General features: G+C 45.3%; 1 protein-coding gene across 1 annotated transcript; it reads left to right on the forward strand.

Moving 5' to 3' along the window:
- The first annotated feature begins 8,954 nt into the window (after positions 1 to 8,954).
- On the forward strand, positions 8,955 to 9,929 carry LOC144250595 (olfactory receptor 11L1-like). Its single transcript, XM_077793499.1, has one exon. The coding sequence runs from the start codon at positions 8,955 to 8,957 to the stop codon at positions 9,927 to 9,929; it is 975 nt and encodes a 324-aa protein (XP_077649625.1).
- Positions 9,930 to 20,605: the final 10,676 nt, after the last annotated feature.

Below are 20,605 nucleotides of genomic sequence, written 5' to 3' on the forward strand. Positions count from 1 at the left end.
ACAGTTTAATACAGAACATACCTTGGCCCTGAGCACTCCTGCTGCAGGTCCACGCTAAAAGGGTCTGAATGTATGGGTCTCCCACAAATTCCACTGCAGGACAAGAAGGAAAACTCATGAGCCAGAGGAAAAACAATTTTCTTCTGCCTTCTATGACATTTAAAGGAAAATAAAGAACATAGTTATTGGATTAATTCGAGGCAAGGTGGGAGGGAAATCAGGAAAAAAACTCATCATGATGTTTGAAAGTGGTTTCCCAAAAATGGAAACAGGAGGCAAAGCACTTAAACAAAGAAACAAAAACCAAAGAACAACAAAAAGATTCCAAAAGATTAGAGATTCTGGCATAAACTTTTTTTGGAAATGGACATATTTTCAAAGTGTGTAAGTAAAGGTAGGTGACCCTAACTAGGCCCTTCAAAAGCAATATTCATCCAAAATTTAACTTTACAAGTAAAATTACTCTGAAGAGCTGATCTTCCTAGGTGGATGTGGTGGTGACAGCCCTGTCCCAGCAGTTACATCGGGAAGCCGGAAGCCGTCCCAGCCCTGGTGGATGCTCTCTGTCTACCCTTCACCCAGCAGGTTCACCCCCTGCTGTGCCTGCTTTGGTATCTTCTCCTTGGGCCTCCCTTACCAGCTCCTGAGCTGCCTGGTTGGATGGAACCTTGAAGGGCTTGTGTAACCATCACTAGTTCTCGTCCCTTGGTGTCCCTTGGAGCTTCATTCTATTGATGTAGCACCTGCAATCCTGTGGCTGTCCCAAGAGCACTTTGAAGCTGAGACAACTTGCAAACCCCATGTTCCCACCTGCCCCTGCAGTGACCCTGGTGCTCACACGGACTTCTCTGCCTGTGTCCTGTGGTGACATGGCTTCTAAATAAGGCGTCGTGGAAACTAAGAGTGGAGCATGTGGCTCTGATGTGACCCAGCGGATGCTCTTCCAAAGACCGGCTCCCCAGCCACAGAACACCAGGGGAGAAAGAAGAGGAAGTGCAGGTCTCTGGGGACACTGTTGTCTGCAGAGGCTAATTGTTCTGAGTTTCCTTATCTCCAGGGTGTGTTCCAAACAGAGCTGTTCCTCTGTGAGGCTCCCTCTCTAGTTATGAGTCAGGTGGTGACAAGGATAACAGCAAGTGGGCTGCCAGTTTCAGGATGTGGCTGTCCTGGAAAGAGTGACTGGTGGTTTGGGGCCTGTTCATTTATCCTCTGTGGCTGGTTGCTTCAGCTAATTCACTAGTTTAACTCAATTACTTGATTCCAGAGAATGGTTCTAATTTTTAAAAGAAGTCATTTGGCACAATTTTTCCTGGGACATTAACATATTGATAAAATACAATGTCATCTGTCACCCTGCTGGGAAGAATGCAAAGCATTATTCATAATAGCCCAGGGGATCAAATAGGTACACAGACAATGCAGCAAGAAATGACATAGACTACTAAGATAATCCCAGTCCTTTATTTAAAAAATAGAAATAAAAATAATATATGTGACAATAATTCTTCCAATAACTTAGGTTGCAGAACTTGGACATCTAACGTACCCATTGCACATCAAGCCCTCCCTGCAGGTTAGCAATGGTGCAGTGTTAGGATGAGGGGCTGGGGCTTTGGGGCAGTAAAGCCTTGACTGGCACTCCTGGGAAATCCCTCCCCTGCCACCCTGTGCTGAGGCAATTCCTATACTGACAAAGTTGAGTTTAGGTTTGTCAACAAACTGTGTCCCCACCTTAGTTCAGGATCATTTTGTCTCTGAAATTAAAGAATTAAATTTTAGAAAACACTTGACTGTCTATCCCATCTATCAAATCATCTGTCCTTCTGTAATATCTAAGCAAGGGATAGTCTTCCATGCAACTTCAGCCTGAGTTTTAGAACACGCTTTCTTTTATTGAACCAAAATATCTACAGCAGTTACCACAACATAGCCAGGCTACTCATAATATCACCAATATCATGGTGCTAACTCATTTCAGAATTTCAAACTTCTCTGTGCAACAATAAATTAACTATGTACCTATGAAGAAAAAATTTTAAAATTTACTGGAAAATATTAAAAAATTAAAATATTAATCCAAGATAAAATTTAAATATTTACACATTAGTAAATATATTAATTTAGTGTGATGCACAAATGGATACTTATTTTTAGTTCAACAGTGTAACCTTGTGTGTGTACCTGTGTTACTGAGGATTCAACTCATGAGTGTTCTACCATTGAATTACTTCCCCAGCCTATTTTTAAATTCTTGTTTTGAGATGGGGTCTTGCTAAGTTGCTAAAGCTGGCCTAGAACATACTATCCTCATGCCTCAGTTTCCCAAGTTGCTGGGATTATAGGTAGACCACACCATACCCAATTTCACAACATAATTCTTAATTAATATGCAATTAAAAAATAAGTGTGCCACATTCAAAATGAGAAGCCAGTATCAGGATGCTTGATCCACTATGAAGTTAATGACTATAAATGAGCATTTCTTGGGACATATTACTATTTTAAGTCACTATCAGAAATCATGGTGCACACAGGAAGAAAAGGTTCTTGGAAAGAATGACCACGTGACTTGGGCTGGGAGGAAGAGGAGATGATGAATGCATGAGTTCATTTTGCATTACTTTAACATGATACATGAGATGGGCTAACTTTATAAGGAAAAGAACAATTTAGCTGATACTTTTGTGACTGAAAATCCAAACAGCTGGCACAGGCTCTGGCTGGCCCTGTTGGCTGTATCACCATCTCTCTGGGGCTCATCCACACTCCCAGCAGATGAACTCTTGAGGGACAAGTAAGAGCCACATTGTAGCAATGACTGAGTGGGAGAGGAGCACAGAGCAGGGCCTTCTAAAACTAAGTTCCCGTAGCCTATGGGTGCACACATGTTGATGTCTTTAATCCTGTGGGAACATAAAAATGCACACTGTGCCCTGCACTTTATACATTTCAAGCCATGTCAATATTCCCTTCCTTCTAGAGACCATGTGTCTCCAGCTAGTGTCTTCTTGATGCAGGATAGGGAAGCCCACCCTGTCATGACATGGAGGAACATTGGACAGTAGCCTCCTGATGCTCCTGCCTGCCATGACCGGCTCTCACCGGGCAGCTGGACTGACTTGTGCAGCTGATATATTCTGGTTGTGGCTGTGCGCATTGCTTCTTCCCAGGGCCCCTCTGGCCTGAGGAGGTGAGCTGAGATGGTCTTTGAAAACCTGCAGCTGGCCTTCTCCTTTTCTCCAGCTGGGGTTGACCTGCACATAGGTCGGTCACCTTATTTCTGCAGCTGACAAAGAAAGAATACACAGTTTACTTTGCAGGCCCCACTAAGCCTCTCTCTGCAAGGTCTCAGGTCTTAGAAGAGCTATAATGGCATCAGATGGAAACGGTCCATCCTGAAACAGGATCCATAAACAGTATGTTAATTTTCCCACTAGAGAGAAAAGGCCTATCACGGACATTAACTATTATTATTATTTTGGGAGGGAGGGGTACCCGGGGTTGAACTCAGGGACACTTGACCACTGAGCCAGATCCCAGCCCTATTTAACTCACGATCCTCCTGCCTCAGCCTCCCAAACCACTGGGATTACAGGCATGTGCTACCGCGCCAGGCTGGATATTAACCATTAAAAAAAAAAAAAAAAAAAAAAAAACCTGCGGAAAAGCCAAGCTACAGACTATAGACTAGAATCCTGCTGTGTGACCTAGTAGGTGGGCCACATGAGGAGTGTGTAAGGCAGAGCACCAGGAGCCTGACTCTGGGTGACAGTACTCTGGGTATTTGGAAATACACATTTTGTCTGTAGTTTCTTTCATTTTCCAAATTTTCTAAAACTATACATATAAATCATATTTTTTTTAAAAAAACTGTGTATTAGTCAAATCAGCATCAACAAATAACTAATGATGTAGCCTTCCCTGTCACATTATTTGTGTGATTCTCTTGTGTATCCTAATACTCCAAAGAGGTCAAGGCATGTAGTAGGTGCTTAAATTAATGATTGATTAAAAAAGCAAAAAAAAAAAAGTTTCTATTTTTTAACTTCTTTATTCAATACTTCAACATTTTCTTTTAAACTGAAATATTCAAAATCACTTTCACTAGAAGTATTAACAAATTGAATTTTAAGTAGACAGACTTCCACATACTTAGATTAAAAATAAATCCTGCTATACTTAAGACCTGGATTGATAATCTTTTCCAATTTGTCTGTAATTCATATGTTACATTTTCTTAGATTTAGAGATTCACTAAGAATTTTTTTTTTTTTTTTTTTTTTTGTGGTGCTGGGGATTGAACCCAGGGCTTTGTGCACTTGAGTTAAGCACTCTACCAACTGAGCTACATCCCCAGGCCAAGAATAAGCTTTAAGCTGGGTGTAGTGGCATACATCTGTAATCCTAATGGCTCAGGAGGCTGAGACAGGAGGATCAGGAGTTCAAAGCCAGCCTCAGCAATGGTGAGGCACTAAGCAACTCAGTGAGATCCTGTTTCTAAACGAAACACAATATATGGCTGGGAATGTAGCTCAGTGGTCAAGTGCCCCTGAGCACAATCCCTGGTACCAAAAAAAAAAAAAAAAGAAAAGAATAACCTTTTGCAAGATTTCTTTAATTGAATGAGTTAGTTTGAATATGGAGATATATATTAGACATATGTATATACATATATGTGTATATGTATATGGTCCTACCATTGCTGTCACATACATGTAGATATGTACACCTGTACACCTATACACACACACACACACACATATATATATATATATATATATATATATATATATATATATATATATATACATATATTATAGCAAAGGTGGGACCCATTCTAAGTTAAGAAAAAATTAAATCCATCTTATAAAGAATGTACAAATTGCTTCTATCTCAACGTTTTATCCACAGGAAAGCCTCAGTGGACACAGAGGAATCTCAGAAGTTAGCTTTCATTGTTTACAGACTTGATTGGCAAATTATAGAACACATTGGGGAAAAGGATTCTCGGTAGGACCAGGTCCCCAAGAAACCCAGGGTTACTGAAAGGAGAAGTCTGCTCCACCCAGAGCCAGACACCAGCAGGAGAGACAAGTTCCAGCTCTCACAATGAAAATGCAGGCGGACTTTGGGTCAGAGGAGGGCAAGGCAGCTTTCAGAGCAGCAGCCCTTGGGTCTCCGTGTGATGGCCAGAGGGACAGCAGGGGAGGCAGCTTTTCAAGGAGAAAATCAGCATGGTATGTGTTTCACATCCAAGGGCACAGTTTCCTGGCTATGGTTGTGGATTCCTCCTTGTCAGGGCAACTTGCTCTGCCTATGTAAAAAGAGATGGTCTTGCCTAAATGTGCTGGGATATAAAACTGTAATGACAACAACAACAAAAACTTAAAAAGGCTTCCTGAGACATCAAAGCCATTTAATGTACTGTAGGCAGATGGCATGTAAGAACAATAAAGGGGCTGGGGTAAGTGGCTCAGTGGTAGAGCACTTAATTAGCACGTGTGAGGCATTGGGTTCGATTCTCAGCACTGCATATAAATAAATAAAATAAAGGTCCATTGACATCTAAAAAACATTAAAAAAAGAACAATAATATTCTTTATTGTGTTTATTCTCATAAAATTTGAAAAAAAAAAACCCTACAGAATTAGACCTGAGTTTATGCTGGTTGCTCTAGTACTGAAGCAGGCAGCGTTCTGAGAGGCAGCAATCTTTATTATTTTCAGCTAATGTAATGAAGCTAATTTTTTTTTTTGTACCAGACATTGAACTCAGGGGTACTCAACCACTGAACCACATTCCCAGCCTTACCTTGTATTTTATTTAGAGATAAGAGCCTAGTACCTTGTTTTTGCTGAGGCTGGATCTAAACTCACAATCCTCCTGTCTCAGCCTCCAGAGCCACTGGGATTACAGGCATTCGCCACCGTACCCGGCTAATGAAGCTAATTTTAAAAGTTGGAAATAATATTTAAGTAATTGTAGTGAGTTTATTATTTAAAGTATTTAAGCAATGAATGGTGATTAAATAATTTCAGTTTCTTCTTGCATTTGAACATACAAAAGAAAGTTTAGCCAGAAGCTGTGGTGCACTTCTGTAATCCCAGAGGCTCAGGAGGCTGAGACAGGAGGATTTGGAGTTCAAAGCCAGCCTCAGCAACATTGAGGTGTTAAACAAGTCAGTGAGATCCTGTCTCTAAATAAAATACAAAATAGGGCTGGGGATGTGGTTCAGTGGTTGAGTGCCCCTGAGTTAATTCCCCAGTACCCCGCCCCCCAAAAAGGAACTTTAACTGGGAAACTGAGCCCAAAACTCTGTAAACTTAGTCTAGTGGGATGCTGTGCTTGTTTGCTCTTATTGGGGTCTCACAAACCTGCATATCATACTTCCCCATGGCTAAATGATTTATTTTTAATTTATTCATGATCAAGGTAAATGTAATAAAAATATGATATAAGGTGTATATAAGGGTCTGTAAAAGTGAGCGAGTTAAGCAGGATATTACATTTAAAAGGAACAGTAAATAGATTTACTTAATTACATGATAATGTCACACACAAAAAGTGAGAAAGCCAAGGTAGGAAAAGACCATGTTCCAAGATGGCGTAGTTAATAACTATAAGAATCTGGGGGCATAGCTCTATCATGGCTCTGTGCCCAGACAGCTTCTAAGTATCGCCCAGTCTTGGAGCAAATCCTTCTATGTGGTTAAATTCCAGCACCCAGCATCCCCTGGTTGTTCATGCGAAGGTCGGAGGCAGAACTGCTGGGATATGCTCTTCAGGCCAAGGGGCAGCGCTTGCCTTGGATGGTGTCACCTGCTGGTCACACAGGTGACCAGCTCCTCCAGACTTCAGGCAGGAAGTGGTCTCTGAGGGGGCAAAAGGATGTGGGAAATGAGCCCGCAGACATGTCCAGGGACAATATCCCAGGGGCCTGTGAAGGGGACAGAAAGGCAAGATCTGGGTGGCTAGAAGAATCCAGAGGAGATGAGAGTCAGGAGCCAAATGGGCAAGGAGAAGAGCAGACCCAGGTGTGAGAGGCAGGGAGAACCAGCAGGGCCCAGCCAACCAAGAATGCCCTGGGGTCCCTATGGCCTCGTCTTGAGCTGGATTTAAGAGATCCAGTGTGTGCGTGAGGCTTCCTGCTCCGTGCGGGCTCCTGAAGGCAGCTTCATAGAGCTTACGATGTCATCTTCAGTCCATGTAAAGGTTCCATGTTCAATGGACATAGCCTTCCTGATGCTTTTGCCCAGGCACAAGAGGAGAAAACAGAACACAGCAAAAAACCGAACTGCAGTCTTGGAGATGATGAGCAAAGTGGCAAATCAGCAGAAGAGAGGGTCCTCAGGGGAGTGCGTGGACTGGCCAGTGTTCTGTTCACCAACCAGGGACGATCCGCAGCTCCACTGTGCCCCTCTGTAAGATGCACTTTCACTTCCTCACAGAGACTGAGTTACTGAGTAGGGCACAGTGGTCATGGAGGGCCGCAGGGAAAGCGCTGCAGCCATCAGGGTGAGAGATGGTGGGACCTATTCCAGGCAGCAAGCAAAGTGGGCAGATAATAGTGATCCCCCTAGTTGCAGGTGGAGCCAGCTGATTTTGCAGAACAGTCTAATATTGGGTCAAAGTCAAGGTTTCTGGTTGAGCGACTGGTGAAGAGTGCCCCCTAGTGGGGGTGGACAGGTGCACCAAGGGTCTGCTGGGCAGCTTTGGGAGATGAGGTCAAAGTAGCCTCAGGAGCTGAGTGGACATCTGTGGTGCATTTCAGATAGGACAGCTGTTTGCACACTAATATTCAAGACTGACACGTGAAATTGAGGGTTAAGAGCTGAGAGACTGAACCTGGAGTCAGGCTAGCAGGAGGCCTGGTGTAACCCCGGCACCATGAATGAATGAATGAGTAAAGTCAAGAGCTGCATGTTGAGCTGCTGTAAACCCTGAGAGTTTGCAAACGTGAAGAGCCTGCTACGGTGGAACCCAGAGGAATGTCACGGATATTAAGTGACAAGCTGATGAGGAAGAGGGAGGGGTCCTGAGAGCAGTGGACAAAGCAAGCAGAGGAGCTGGGGGTGGTGGTGGTCATGCCTGTGATCCCAGCTTCTCGGAGGCAGAGGCAGGAGGGTGGCAAGTGCAAGGCCACCCTGGGCAACTGGTGAGACCCTGTCTAAAATCAAAAGGGCTGGGGTGGAGCTCAGTGGTAGAGCACTTGCCTTGCACGAATGAGGCCCGGGTTCAACCCCCACTACAACAAGCAAATGCACAAACCAACTCATAAATGAAGCAGAGGACTAAGGGCCACTGAAGAAAGGAACGGTCTCCACCAGGGAAGGAGTCCATGGGGGTGGGCAGCCCATGGAGGCAGCACAGCTGGACCTTTGATGTGTGCTTCACCTCTCGTTTACAGGGAGCGAAAACCAGGCTTTTGACAAACTGGAACAACTCCAGCAGAGAGGTGGCCACTGCTGTCCAGGAGAGGGTGAGCTGGAAACCTACAGCACCTCCCAGCATGGGGGAGGACACAGCCCAAGTGAGGGACTAGCTGAGACCCATGCACACCACTCCTTCGGGGTACAGATGAACAGTAGGTGGGGGTGTTAGTGGCCTAAGCCTGCACGTGCTCCCATGGGGACCCCAGGCTTCTGGTCAAGAGACAAGGCCATGCTGAGGTTTGAAAACAGAACACATTTGCAATCCTCACTGAAGAGACGGAGGAGTGACTGGGTCAGGAGGAGTGACTGGGTCAGGAAGCCTGGAGCCATTGATATTCAGATCCAAATGTGGTCAAATAAAAGGAGCATGGGATTGTGCATTTGAACCTCCCAAGAGCAGCACATGCAAACCTAAAACAAAACAAAAAAGCCCTGAAGGTCCAAACACCAGCGGTCATAATATTCTTGTCCTCGCACCCTGTGCTTATCATACATGTTTTCTGCACTCCCTGCCCCCAGACGATGCAAGCCCCAAATGTGTCTGCAGTCACCGAGTTTCAGCTGCTCGGATTCCGGACCCTTCAGGAGTGGCAGACCCTGCTCTTCACCATTTTCCTACTCATCTACCTCCTGACCCTCACGGGGAACATCGTCGTCATCATCGCAGTGGTGAGCCAGGACAGGCGCCTGCACTCCCCCATGTACACGTTCCTCCAGCACCTCTCTTTTCTGGAGATCTGGTACACGTCCACCATCGTGCCCCTTCTCCTGGCCAACCTGGCCTCCTGGGGCCGGGCCATCTCCTTCTCTGCCTGTATGGCGCAGCTCTACTTCTTCGTGTTCTCTGGGGCTACTGAGTGTTTCCCCCTGGCCATGATGGCCTACGACTGGTACCTGGCCATCTGCAGTCCACTGCACTACCCCTTCCTCATGAGCCCTGACACCTGCAGGCACCTGGTGGCCCTCTGCTGGTTGACAGGGGTGGGCACAGGCTTTCTGCCATCCATGATGATTTCCCAGCTGGACTTCTGTGGGCCCAACCAGATCAACCACTTCTTCTGTGACCTCCCGCCGCTCATGCAACTCTCCTGCTCCAGTGCCCACGTCACCGAGATGGCCATCTTTGTCCTGTTGGTCGAAGTGCTGTGTATCTGCTTTCTCGTGACCCTCATGCCCTATGTCTTCATTGTGTCCTCCATATTGAGGATCCCTTCAGCTTCTGGACGGAGGAAGACCTTCTCCACCTGTGGGTCCCACCTGGCTGTTGTCACCATCTACTATGGGACCATGATCTCCATGTATGTGCGCCCTTGTGCCCACCTCTCACCCGAAATCAACAAGATCATCTCTGTCTTCTACACTGTGGTCACACCATTGATGAACCCAGTCATCTACAGTTTGAGGAACAAAGACTTCAAGGAGGGTGTTAGAAAAGCTATCAGAAGGCAGCACGGCTGCTGTGGAGTCGGAGTGAGAGGACAGGTCTTCATTAGGTAGGGAGAGTCTATAGGCAGCAGCTCCTGGAGCCAAGGCAGGATGAGGACTCTGGCTTCAGAGCCCAGGCTGAGCATCCCTGCTGGTGTGCAGAGGGTCCTGCGGCTATAAGGAATCAGTGACTTGAGGTCCCCTGCCCACGACGACGTCAGAAGATGGGCTTCTGTCTTTAGGCATGTGTCGCTAAGGGGCAAAATTGCGACTTATGCGGTTGAGGGGAGAAATAAGGAATGTCCATACGCTTCTGCCCCTTTCAATGCTTTATGCATTCAAATTACTCGATACAGTTTAACTCTATAGATTGTTAATCAAGAAAACAACAATCCTTAATGCTATAGACGTAATCAATTCACAGCAAACAATTCTAAGTACTGCAAAACACACTTAATCATGACAGGCTCATGACGGACATTCCCTCTGCATGCTAAGTTCAAAAGTCTTAAGCCTTAGGCTTTATGTCCAGCAGATGCACACTCACTCAGACCGTGGTGACCAGGTCCAGAACCAAGGCAGGCTTTCCCTGGGTGGAGTGGACGACCGGTTGAGGAGAGGGTCATAGGGAGAAGTTGCAGCTCTCACCAAGGTCCAGTCGAGGCGGTACAGTTTGAGAGTGGTGAGGATCACCCAGAGGCTCAGGAACCATGACAAGTGATGGGATGTCAGGTCCTCATCAGGCTCTCCAGCTCGAGTGCATCCTTGTTTCGGCTGGCTGAATCCCTGTTCATTTGCTCTATTATTTATACTAAATTTGGGGGCTTTTTGACCTCCCTTTCAATCCTTATCAGCTACCACCGGATTTCTCAGTAACATCATTCACCCTGGGGTCAGAAACATCTGGTCTGGTGGTCTCCCCCCTGATCTTCTCGCCTTTCCCTCTTATCAGGCAAGGACAGCCTGCCAGGGGCTTCACTCCGTTCATCAGGGTGACAGGAAGTAAATTGTTTGAGGCCACAATGGAGGGCTCTGGGGTGTCCTGGTGAGACTGCAGGTTTCAAACTGGAGTTTTAAAAATGGAGTGGCTTAGGCTCAGGCCTAAGACCATCCTCACTTCTGCTGGGAATAAGAAAGACTTCAAGGAGGATTATAGAAAAGCCCTGAGAAGGCAGCTCGGCTGGTCCCTGAGGGATTCCCTTTTACACACTGTTTGGAAACTGGCCTTGCACACCTCAAACCTGATGTGTGACAGCTGGGGCAACAATGACTAAAAAAGGAAACCAAGACTTTGGAATTGTGTTTTGTCCTGCATTATCTCCTAGTGATAAGAGAACAAATAAAGCTTTTTTTTTTTTTTTTTTTTAATGGTGTAGGGATTGAACCCAGAGCCTTATGCATGTGAGGCAAGCCCTCTACAGACTGAGCTATATCCCCAGGCCCAGAGCGAATAAGCAGTTTTGAAGTGCCAAACATTTGTCTTGGATAAGTTAGACTTTTAGTATTTTCTGCTTAATGAAGTTTCAGGGAAGGAAGGAAGGGGAGAAGGGAGAGGAAGATCAGAGTGCTCTCTGCTATGATGGGCCTGGAGTCAGGCCCGCAGCACAACACAAATCCCCTCCACTCAGCCAGGATTTAGGAGATCTCTGCCACTATCCACCCCTCCACACACACCCTGACCGGTTCCATTCGTTAATTCCACAAATACTTTTAATTCCCTGAAGTACGAGGTCTCCTGCTGCAGTCTGCAGTGCTTGGAGATACAAGATATAGAAAAGGTGAGGAAGATTGCAATGAAGCCTAATTCCAGAAGGCAAGAGGGTTTGATCTCTATAGAGAATAAGGATGTGCTTCTGTTTCTCTAGAACATTGTGGAACAGAGAGTAGGCTGGGCGTGAAGGCAGACCTTAGCAAGGCCTGCATCAGCAGGGGTTTAGGGAAGCTCTGCCCACCAAGTGCTCAACCTTCACTGCTGGGAGGAGGAGAGCAGAAGTGGAGAGAGAAGTCCAGGCTGAAATAGTAGCAGTCAGGGCAGAAGAGGGAGGCAGAGTGACTGGGGAGGTGGACAGAGGTCAGCCTGGGGAGGGGTAGAGCCTTGTTCCTGTGGATCATTAGTAACCCTGAGGAGGTTTTGGATTTTTCACTAAGAGAAATGATTGATTATTGGAGGGTATGAAATATAGAATTGAAGATGAAGTTTGCATTTACAACTATTTAAAGACTATTTAAAGAAAAGATAGAGAAGGAACTGTTGGGTTAATGCAGCAGCTCATGGGGTAGAGGAAGTTGGTTTGATTTTAGATTTGATAATGAAATTCATGAAAGCAGGTCCCTTCAGGAAAGTGTAACCAAAAAAATCAAGAGAGCAAAGACAGAGCAGAGCAAAGGAATGGAAAATACAAAAAGGTGGGAGGAGGAACCCCACATGGTAAGAGGCACCAGGAGGCTGCTGAGCTAGGGGCTCAGGGACAAAGCTGGTGGCTCAGGGGCGGAGCTGGCAGGAGGAAGGGACAGCAGGGAAGCTGGAGCCAGAGGGTTGCACTCTTCCTGACCCAGAGCACTGCTGTCCTGAGAGGGCAGTGTCTTTGTCATGCAGAGGGTGATACCACAGGGGGCAGTGCCCCTGAGAATGCTCCGGAGGGAAGGGAGCAGCTGTGTTTGCAAACAGTTTTCCTGAAGGGTAGTGTTGAAGGGGTGAGAGCCAAATATCTCATGGGAGGTGTAGTTGTGTTTTTATAAATTGTAAGATGTTAGCACCTGGGTGGATTCCAGCACAGGTGGGGAAGGCCATTAGTGTGCAAAAGCCTGAGAGGTCTCTAGTATAAGTGGCACCTGATGTGATAGTCAAGCCAAAGTGACTTCATTTTGTTTTGTGACTCCATTTTGTAAAACAACCATGCTAAGTGGAAGGGTTATTATGACTGCGGCAAGATGTTCTTTTCCTTTTGCTATAGAAACATTTAAGAACATGAAACTACCTAATGGGGCATTGTTTCTATAACTAGGGTAACAGGGCTCTGTTTCTGTAACTGAGGTGACTGGGCTAATTGTGATTGGCTAAGGGTCCCGCCACTTGACTACATTCTCCCACTTCTGTAACCTGGCTTGCTTGCATTGGCTAGACCCCCAAATGTCCCTTTTGCGGTTTTCAGGCTTATAAGGGGGGGCACCCTTGGAATTGTTTGGGGCTGATCAGGGGAACAGCTTTATGTTCTGATCAGCCGCCACCGGTGTGCTTCAATAAAGGCTTGATTCGATTATAGGTGAGTGGTCTGGAAGTCAGTTTGTGAAACCCCAGGAGGAAACTTTAATTATAACAAGGAACCCTGGGATTGGGCAGGACGGGGTCCAGGACAAGTGTGAAGTGGCAGTGCTCAGAGGGAGAGAACTTGGTTCAGCCTCAGGGGCAGAAGGCAGAGGTCTTCCTTGGATGAGGTCTTAGAAATGGAGATAGGATTGGGCACTTTCACCTGCTTATGTTTACAAGGTCGGTGGTGGTGCCTGTGGTGCCTATGGCTCTTTGCTCTCCCTCTGGCAGTGCTGGTCCTCTGTGTTCTCCATCTGGCAAGTTTGGGGCTCTGTGTTCTCCCTCTGGCAGGGCTGGGGCTCTGTGTTCTCCACCTGGCAAGTTTGGGGCTCTGTGTTCTCCCCCTGGCGATCTGGGGCTCTGTGTTCTTCTATTGGCGCTGCTGGGGCTCTCTTTCAATAGTAGCCATTCTAACTGAGTGTTATGTTGTCTCCTGTGGTTTTGATTTGCATTTCCTTGACGATCAGTGGTGTTGGGCGTTTTTAAAAATACTTCTTGGCCCATTGGGTATCTTCTGAGCAACGCCTACTCAGGTCACTTGCCGGGTTTTAAATGGGATCATCCTTTCTTCTTGCTGTTGAGTTGCTTACATTCTTACCTATTCTGGCTGCTAAGGCCTGTGGAGTGAGTAGCTTGCAGGTGTCCACACCTGTTCTGTAGGTTCTCTGTTGCTTTGTGGATCATTTCCTTTGCTGTTGAGATGTGTTTTTAGTTTGATGTCAGAGTATTTGTCTGTTTGTACTTCTGCTGTCTGTTTGTGGAGTCACATTAAAAAAAAAAATCTTTGCTCCGAACAATATTCCGAAGCATCTTCCCTATGTTTTCTTCTAGTACTTTTGCAGTTTCCAGTCTCACATTAAATCTTTGATCCATTTTGAGATGATTTTTTTGAGGGGAGGGAATAAAGTGAAAGATGGTGGTCCAGTTTCTGATTTTAGATATCCAGTTTCCCAGTATCATTTATTAAAGAAATTTTCCTGCTGCATTTGTTCAAAATTAGCTGGCAATAAACATGTGGATTTGTTCCATTCCATTGGTCTCTACGTCTTTTCTTATGTCAGTACCATGCTGTTTTGTGTTTTTTTTTTTGTTGTTGTTGTGCTGGGGATTGAACCCAGGGCCTTGTGCACATGAGGCAAGCATTCTACCATCTGAGCTATCTCCCCAAGCCCCTTGTGGTATGTTTTGAAGTTATGTATTTTAATACCTCCAGCTATAATTTTGAATTTATTTAAATTTATTCAAATTTTTAAAATTGATTATTGCCCCCCCAGAACTACTTTGGCTTTTCAGGATCTTTTGTGGTTTAATACAAAATTTAGGATTATTTTTCTATTTCTGGGAATAATATCATTGGTATTTTGATAGGAATTACACTGAACATGTAGACAGGTAGTTTGTTTTTTTCTTGCTACTTTCAAGATTTCCTCTTGTCTTTCAGCTTTCTTATTCTTATGTGTCTGCGGATCCCTTTGCATTTGTCCTACTTAGCTCAGGGGTGGTGATGGAAGAACAGACCTCACAGCAGCCATCTGGTCAATCACTGCTTAGCCAGCAGACCAAAGACAGAAACCAGCCCTGGAGTCCGGCAAGAGGGTGCTCCAGAGTCAGGATGCTCCTCTATGGTACAAATGCACCTCGAACATCCGGCTTGTCACATGTTGGCTATTTACGTTGGACATATGTACATGGAGAAGGAGTTTAAGGAATTTGCTCATGTGATGTGGAGGCTCGGCAGGTCCAAGCTGTGCAGAGTGGGCCAGTGGAGGACAGCTTTGTTGAGCTTACTGTATATGTAGTTTTTCAATAAATTCAGGAAGTTTCAAGTCATTGTGTCTTGGATGTTTTTCCACTTTTCCTCTCTTTTGGTGCTTCTGTTACGCGTGGGTCGCAACACACATGTGTGTCTCACGACTCACAGTTGGTCTTTGGTTTCTTCTGTCCTTTACCTGTCTGTCATCTGGGTTTTGCCACCTCTGCCAGCCCACCTTCAAGTTTGTTAGTTCTTTCTTCTGCTGCTTCACATCTGCTGTTGGACACTCTACAAAATGCTCACCTCCACAACTGCCCTTTGCAACTCCAGAAATTCCATCTGAAATTTCTACAGTTCAATTCCACAGTTTCTGCCCATGTGACATTGTCATTGCACCTTCCTTTAATTCTTCACCAATGTCCTTTGGTTCTTTGAACAGATGTCTACTCGGGAGACGGGTTAAGTCTGACGTCTTGGGCACATGTGAAGTTTACCTTTATGTGTCCATTTAGCCAGTCCGTGGTGCCAGGTATTGAGGCACGCCTCCTCAGGTGGCCTTCGGAGGACACAGCTTCTTGGGTCGCCTTGATGGCTGCTGCTATGGTCACCTTTGCCAGACCTAAGCGGTTCCTAACTCCCCACCTGCAGGCTGGTTGCTCAGTCATTTTCAGTCAAGTCCTGGGCCTCCATGGCCTCATAGTTATGTGATCAAATTCACTCATTTGAAGGGATAGTTCCCAAAGCCCATGATTGAAATTTGTTCTGATTCTAGGAGGGCTCTTCCACGTGTTTCTTTCCTTGTATTTTTTGGAAAACAAGCTGTCCTACAGTTTAGGCTGTGTCTATTCTAGTCAGCCTAGTGTGTTGTAACAAAATACCACCAACTGGGCGATACTAAGCTTACAGAACTTCTTTCTCCCAGTTTTGGTGTCTGGTAGTCTGAGGTTGCTCACCCGCAAGTCTGGGTTCTGGTGAGGGCCACCTTCTAGGTTGTAGATGGGTGACTGCTCATTGGACTTTCACACGAGAAAGGAGAGCTCTCTGGGGTCCCTTTGATAAGGGCAGTGTCCCATTCGTGAGGGCTCTACCCTGCTTATCTATGTACCCTCGAGGGACCCTGTCCTCAGTACCATCACAGTGGGGACTGCATTTCAATATATAAAGTTTGAGGTGACATGCACCCTGCAGCCATGGAAGTGAAGCGTTCAGTTGCCTCCTGACTGCCCTTCCCTACAACCTCTGCTGTTTTCACCCCACTCTTCTTGGTGTACCTTAGACTTGAACATTCCCACATGTTATAAATGAAGTCTGTTCCTTTGGAATGGTTTACTCACAGGGAATCTAACTGCCCCTGATGGTTGGGGGCTTCCTCACTCCACCTCTTACTATTGGAAATGTGGTGGATCAATCCAGGAGTGGGCTAACCAGACCCTCCACCCATGCAGGCCAGTGCTGCAGAAGTTCTCAGCCTGCATTGATGCATGCCAGGAATCTGTCTATAGCATTCAAGGGTCTGTAAACATGGTGTGAAAAAGTCTTACTTTCGCAGTCCTATAAGAAATTTAGCCTTGACAGGTGAGGAGACACACAACTGTCTTTCCCAGTGACTCAAGAGGCTGAGGCAGGAGGATTCAAGGCCAGCCTCAGTAACATAGCAAGGACCTATCTCAAAGTAAAAATAAAAAGGGCTAGGAACTTATCCCCAGTACCAAAAAGGGGGGAGGAGGAAGAAGAAGAAGAAGAAGAAGAAGAAGAAGAAGAAGAAGAAGAAGAAGAAGAAGAAGAAGAAGAAGAAGAAGAAGAAGAAGAAGAAATAATTTAGCCTTGTCTTCCATGATGAGGGAAGATTGTCAAACAGCGGGTTAGGAAGATTGGTGGTTTGGTTGCCAAGAGAGACCACAAGTTCTCTTAAACCACAGTTTTTTTGAAACTCTAAATTTCATTTATCATCACCATGACTTCAAAGTCAGTAGTTATTAGGCCTTCCTCTAAGCTTATTCTTCAAGTCAATACAGAAGGTCATATATTATTATTTGTGGTTGTTTACTACCTTTTAAGCTGTATTTAGATATATAATTAATTTATTTTATGAGCCGATGTATCTTATTTTATACATTTAAAAAATATTTCTGAAAAGGGGTCTCTGGGTTTCACTCAATGTCCAGAGAAGCCTGTGGCTAGATCAGGGTGAAGCAGGTCTGTCTGGGCCTGGCTGCTCCTCAGAGTCCTTGACTCTTCCTCTCTGAGCCTCAGACTGCCATCTTGAAAATATGTTGCCGTGACTCATCTGGACCCGTGATGGGTGCAATGGGTGGTTTTATCTGTAAACTTTCCTCCACAAGGTCATATAGTCAGGTTCTTGGTAGCCAGACCCACCTTCTCCCAATACATTGGGACCAACTGCCTCCCCCAAACTCCTCCTGCAGCCCTGCCTTTCTATCTCTTCTGCCACTGGAGACCCTTTTTTCCATGTTGACTCACTGTGACAAGCCACACATCTTTCTTACTTATCAGCTGGATGTACTGACTGCTTTCAGACCCACAGAATAACTGGCAGCATTTTCCTCTGGTTTTCCAGATATAATCCAGTCTGCATTATATGCTTGCTTGGGATGCCTGCTGGTGGGAACAAGACTGGTCAACAAATGAATGTTCTCCCTTATCTCCAAGTTCATCTCTTCATTTTGTCCCACTCCTCTACCCTTAAGACGAAGTATTCCCTATAGAGGTAGAGGTCTGGGAGAACTGATTGGCGTGGCAGGCATATGGCTTATACCAGGACCCGTCCTCCTGAGCCATCTCCTTGAAGGTTGCAGGGATTATGGCTGTCCTGGAGGAGCAGGGTGGCCTTCAGGGATCCCTGCTGGAACAGGGTATGCTCTGCATGCTTCTGATCACTTCTCATGCATCACACAGTCCACACCAAAGCTTCCTTGTTGTTGCAGGGGCCACAGGACAACAGAATCAACACAGAACATTCAGATGCGCAGCTCCTTGGGAACCCTTAACTTGTAAACATGGCTTACAGAATAGAGCCCTCTCCACTTTGCCACGTCTGCCACGTTGGCTGGATGGCTGGTAGTAGGTGTTTGGCTACTTGTTGGAGAGGGCCATGGACTCCCTTGGAGGTTCAGAGAAAAAGTGTCCTAATGGATTAGTGGCATACTGATGTATTCACACACACTTTGCATGTCAGTCAGTCTGTAAATGCTAATAGGCTACCTAAAGCAGAAGTTTGTCATGCAGATGTTGCTAATTCCCACTGATATAGCTGGTTCCTTTTTCCTTTTGGAGACTTCACTTCCAGATACCTTTAAATAAAGTGGGGCCATGTGACTAGCTCTCACCAGTTGATTGAGAAGGAAAGTGACATTTATTTCCTTAGCATTGAAAAAGGGTCAGAAGGGAGGTGAGATTTCCACATGTGCTTTTCTCTTTCTAGGAAATTAAGGCCTCCTATTCCAGAAGACTCAGTTACAGTGGAGTCTCCATCAACAAGGGACCCTGACTGATTTGTGGAACAGACCTACCCTCCTATTTAATAGCCCTCAACACTTATTTGATGTGTACTTTAAGGAAGAAATATTTGTTAAGCCAGTGAAATTTTGAGGTTCATTTGTTATCTCAGCACAATCTACCATGTCCTAACTAACGTAAGTCTATTGAAATAAAGAAGGGGAAATGAGCTTATGCTTATCTTGAGGATTTTATAAGCCAGGGGCTGTCAATCTTTTTCTTACAGGATGGGGAAAAACATCTTAGGAATGTGGATTGTGTGGACTCTGGCAGGTCCTCAGCTTTGCAGTTGTGGAGTAAAAGCAACTGTTGACAATAAGAAAATAGATGGATGTTTCTGCATTCCAATAAAACTTATATAAATAGGCACTGACTGTGGGCTATAATTTGCTGCTGATTCCTGCACTAGATGATTCTGACCCTATGACCCTTCCCTGGGTTCTCTGTACTGAGTTTCCACCCCAGACTGCATGTGAATGTCTGAGGAAGATTAAAAAAAAATTAGAGCCCTTCTTCTTCCAGTTCATATGTGTCTAAAGATCTCAGAATGATACCTACAGCTATGGTTCAGGAAATTCAGTCCCCCAAATTTCACCTCAGATCAGGACTATTAGTGATACATGCTGGGGACATTTGCCTTATGCCCTCCTAAACACACAGCATCAAGGGACCAAATATTCTAAGATGAGAGGAACTGCAGGCTGCCCAGAGGAGGCAGAATCTGGCTGTCAGGTTTGAGAACCCAACATGCACCTGTGCCTGTGGGCTGCTTTTCCATGGGAAAGGGCCTCCTGGCTGTCTGACCTTGTCCATGCCCTGCCCTGCCTTGACCATTGGAGGCCCTGGTGCTGAGGCATTCCCAGAGCCAGAGCATACACTCCCCTTGGCAAAAACTTGCTTGAGCTGATGCCCACAGCATGTCAACCAAGACCCAGCTGAGTCATCCCCTCCCCTGTTCTGTGTGTGTGTCACTGTGTGGATGTTTACCAAGTCACCGGAGCTCACCTTGCATGGCTCAGAGTTTGCCTGCTCATTTTCTCAGTGTTTCTGATGGACACATGCTCCCTTCAAAACTTGAGTTAGGCTGAACAAGCCAAAATAGAGAATATATCTGGCAAACAGAGAAAAATAGAGAATGTATGGATAAAAGGAAATAACCCATAATATTAGAAGTGATTTTATTTTGTATTAAAAATTTCTATTATTTAAAAAAGATATCTTCCATTTTAAAAATTTGTGTCTCAATAAGCAAAAGGGCTATTTACACAGAATTCACTTAACTTTTTTGATTTCTTGACACAATTATATCTGCACCTACTTTTGACAAAGAAATGGAGTGGTATTCTGAGGCAGATTTAATCCATTTGGAACAATGGGATTTTTGCTGAAAAAAATTAATGTCATATGACACATAAAGGAAAGCTGATGGCACATTTCCCCAGGAGAATGACGCCTACTGTTGGACATCTTCATCAGAAGGTGATTTCTCCCAGCTGAACAAGCTCATGGCTTCCAGAGTCCAAGACAGCACAATTCTGAAAGAAAGGAGTGAATCCACACTCAAAGGAAAAATGGTTGTCCGTGTAAAGCTGGAAGTCATCTTCTGCCAAGTTTATTCCAATGTTTGCTCTGTTTTTAAATTGAAAAGTTAGAATTAAATCAAGGCTAAAACTTCATTTTGAGAAACTGATGTGACTCCATTTTTGAGAAACTAGCCTCTACCTCAGAGCAAAGCCTGTCCAAGGAAGGGGGAGTGACCCTTGTCCTTGGAAAAACCCACTGAGCACTCCTTGGCACATTCCCACCCTGCTGAGTTGTTTGTCTGCAAATAACAGGAGAGATCTGCAGTGCCAGGTGTCCCTGACTCAGTTAGGCTAGGTGAGGACCCATAGTAACCCCCTAGCAACCACCAATCAACATGAGACAGGGAAAATACCTGGGATGCCAGATGACCCCCTCAGTAGTTTATGGTGGTTGATAACATGTTGGGAAACCATGTAGTTCAGCATGTACACCCCTCTTGGCTTAAACCAATCAGTTCAAAGGAATCCCCCTCTTGTACTAACCAATCACCCCTACCCAACTTGTTCCTGCCAGTGAATGTGCTAATCAATGTTAAGAGCTATTGTGGATTTTCCCGTGGTATGGAATGATTTTCTGTGTGATGTTATG

Source organism: Urocitellus parryii, chromosome 1 (assembly GCF_045843805.1).
Source record: "Urocitellus parryii isolate mUroPar1 chromosome 1, mUroPar1.hap1, whole genome shotgun sequence".
NCBI lineage: Eukaryota > Metazoa > Chordata > Mammalia > Rodentia > Sciuridae > Urocitellus > Urocitellus parryii.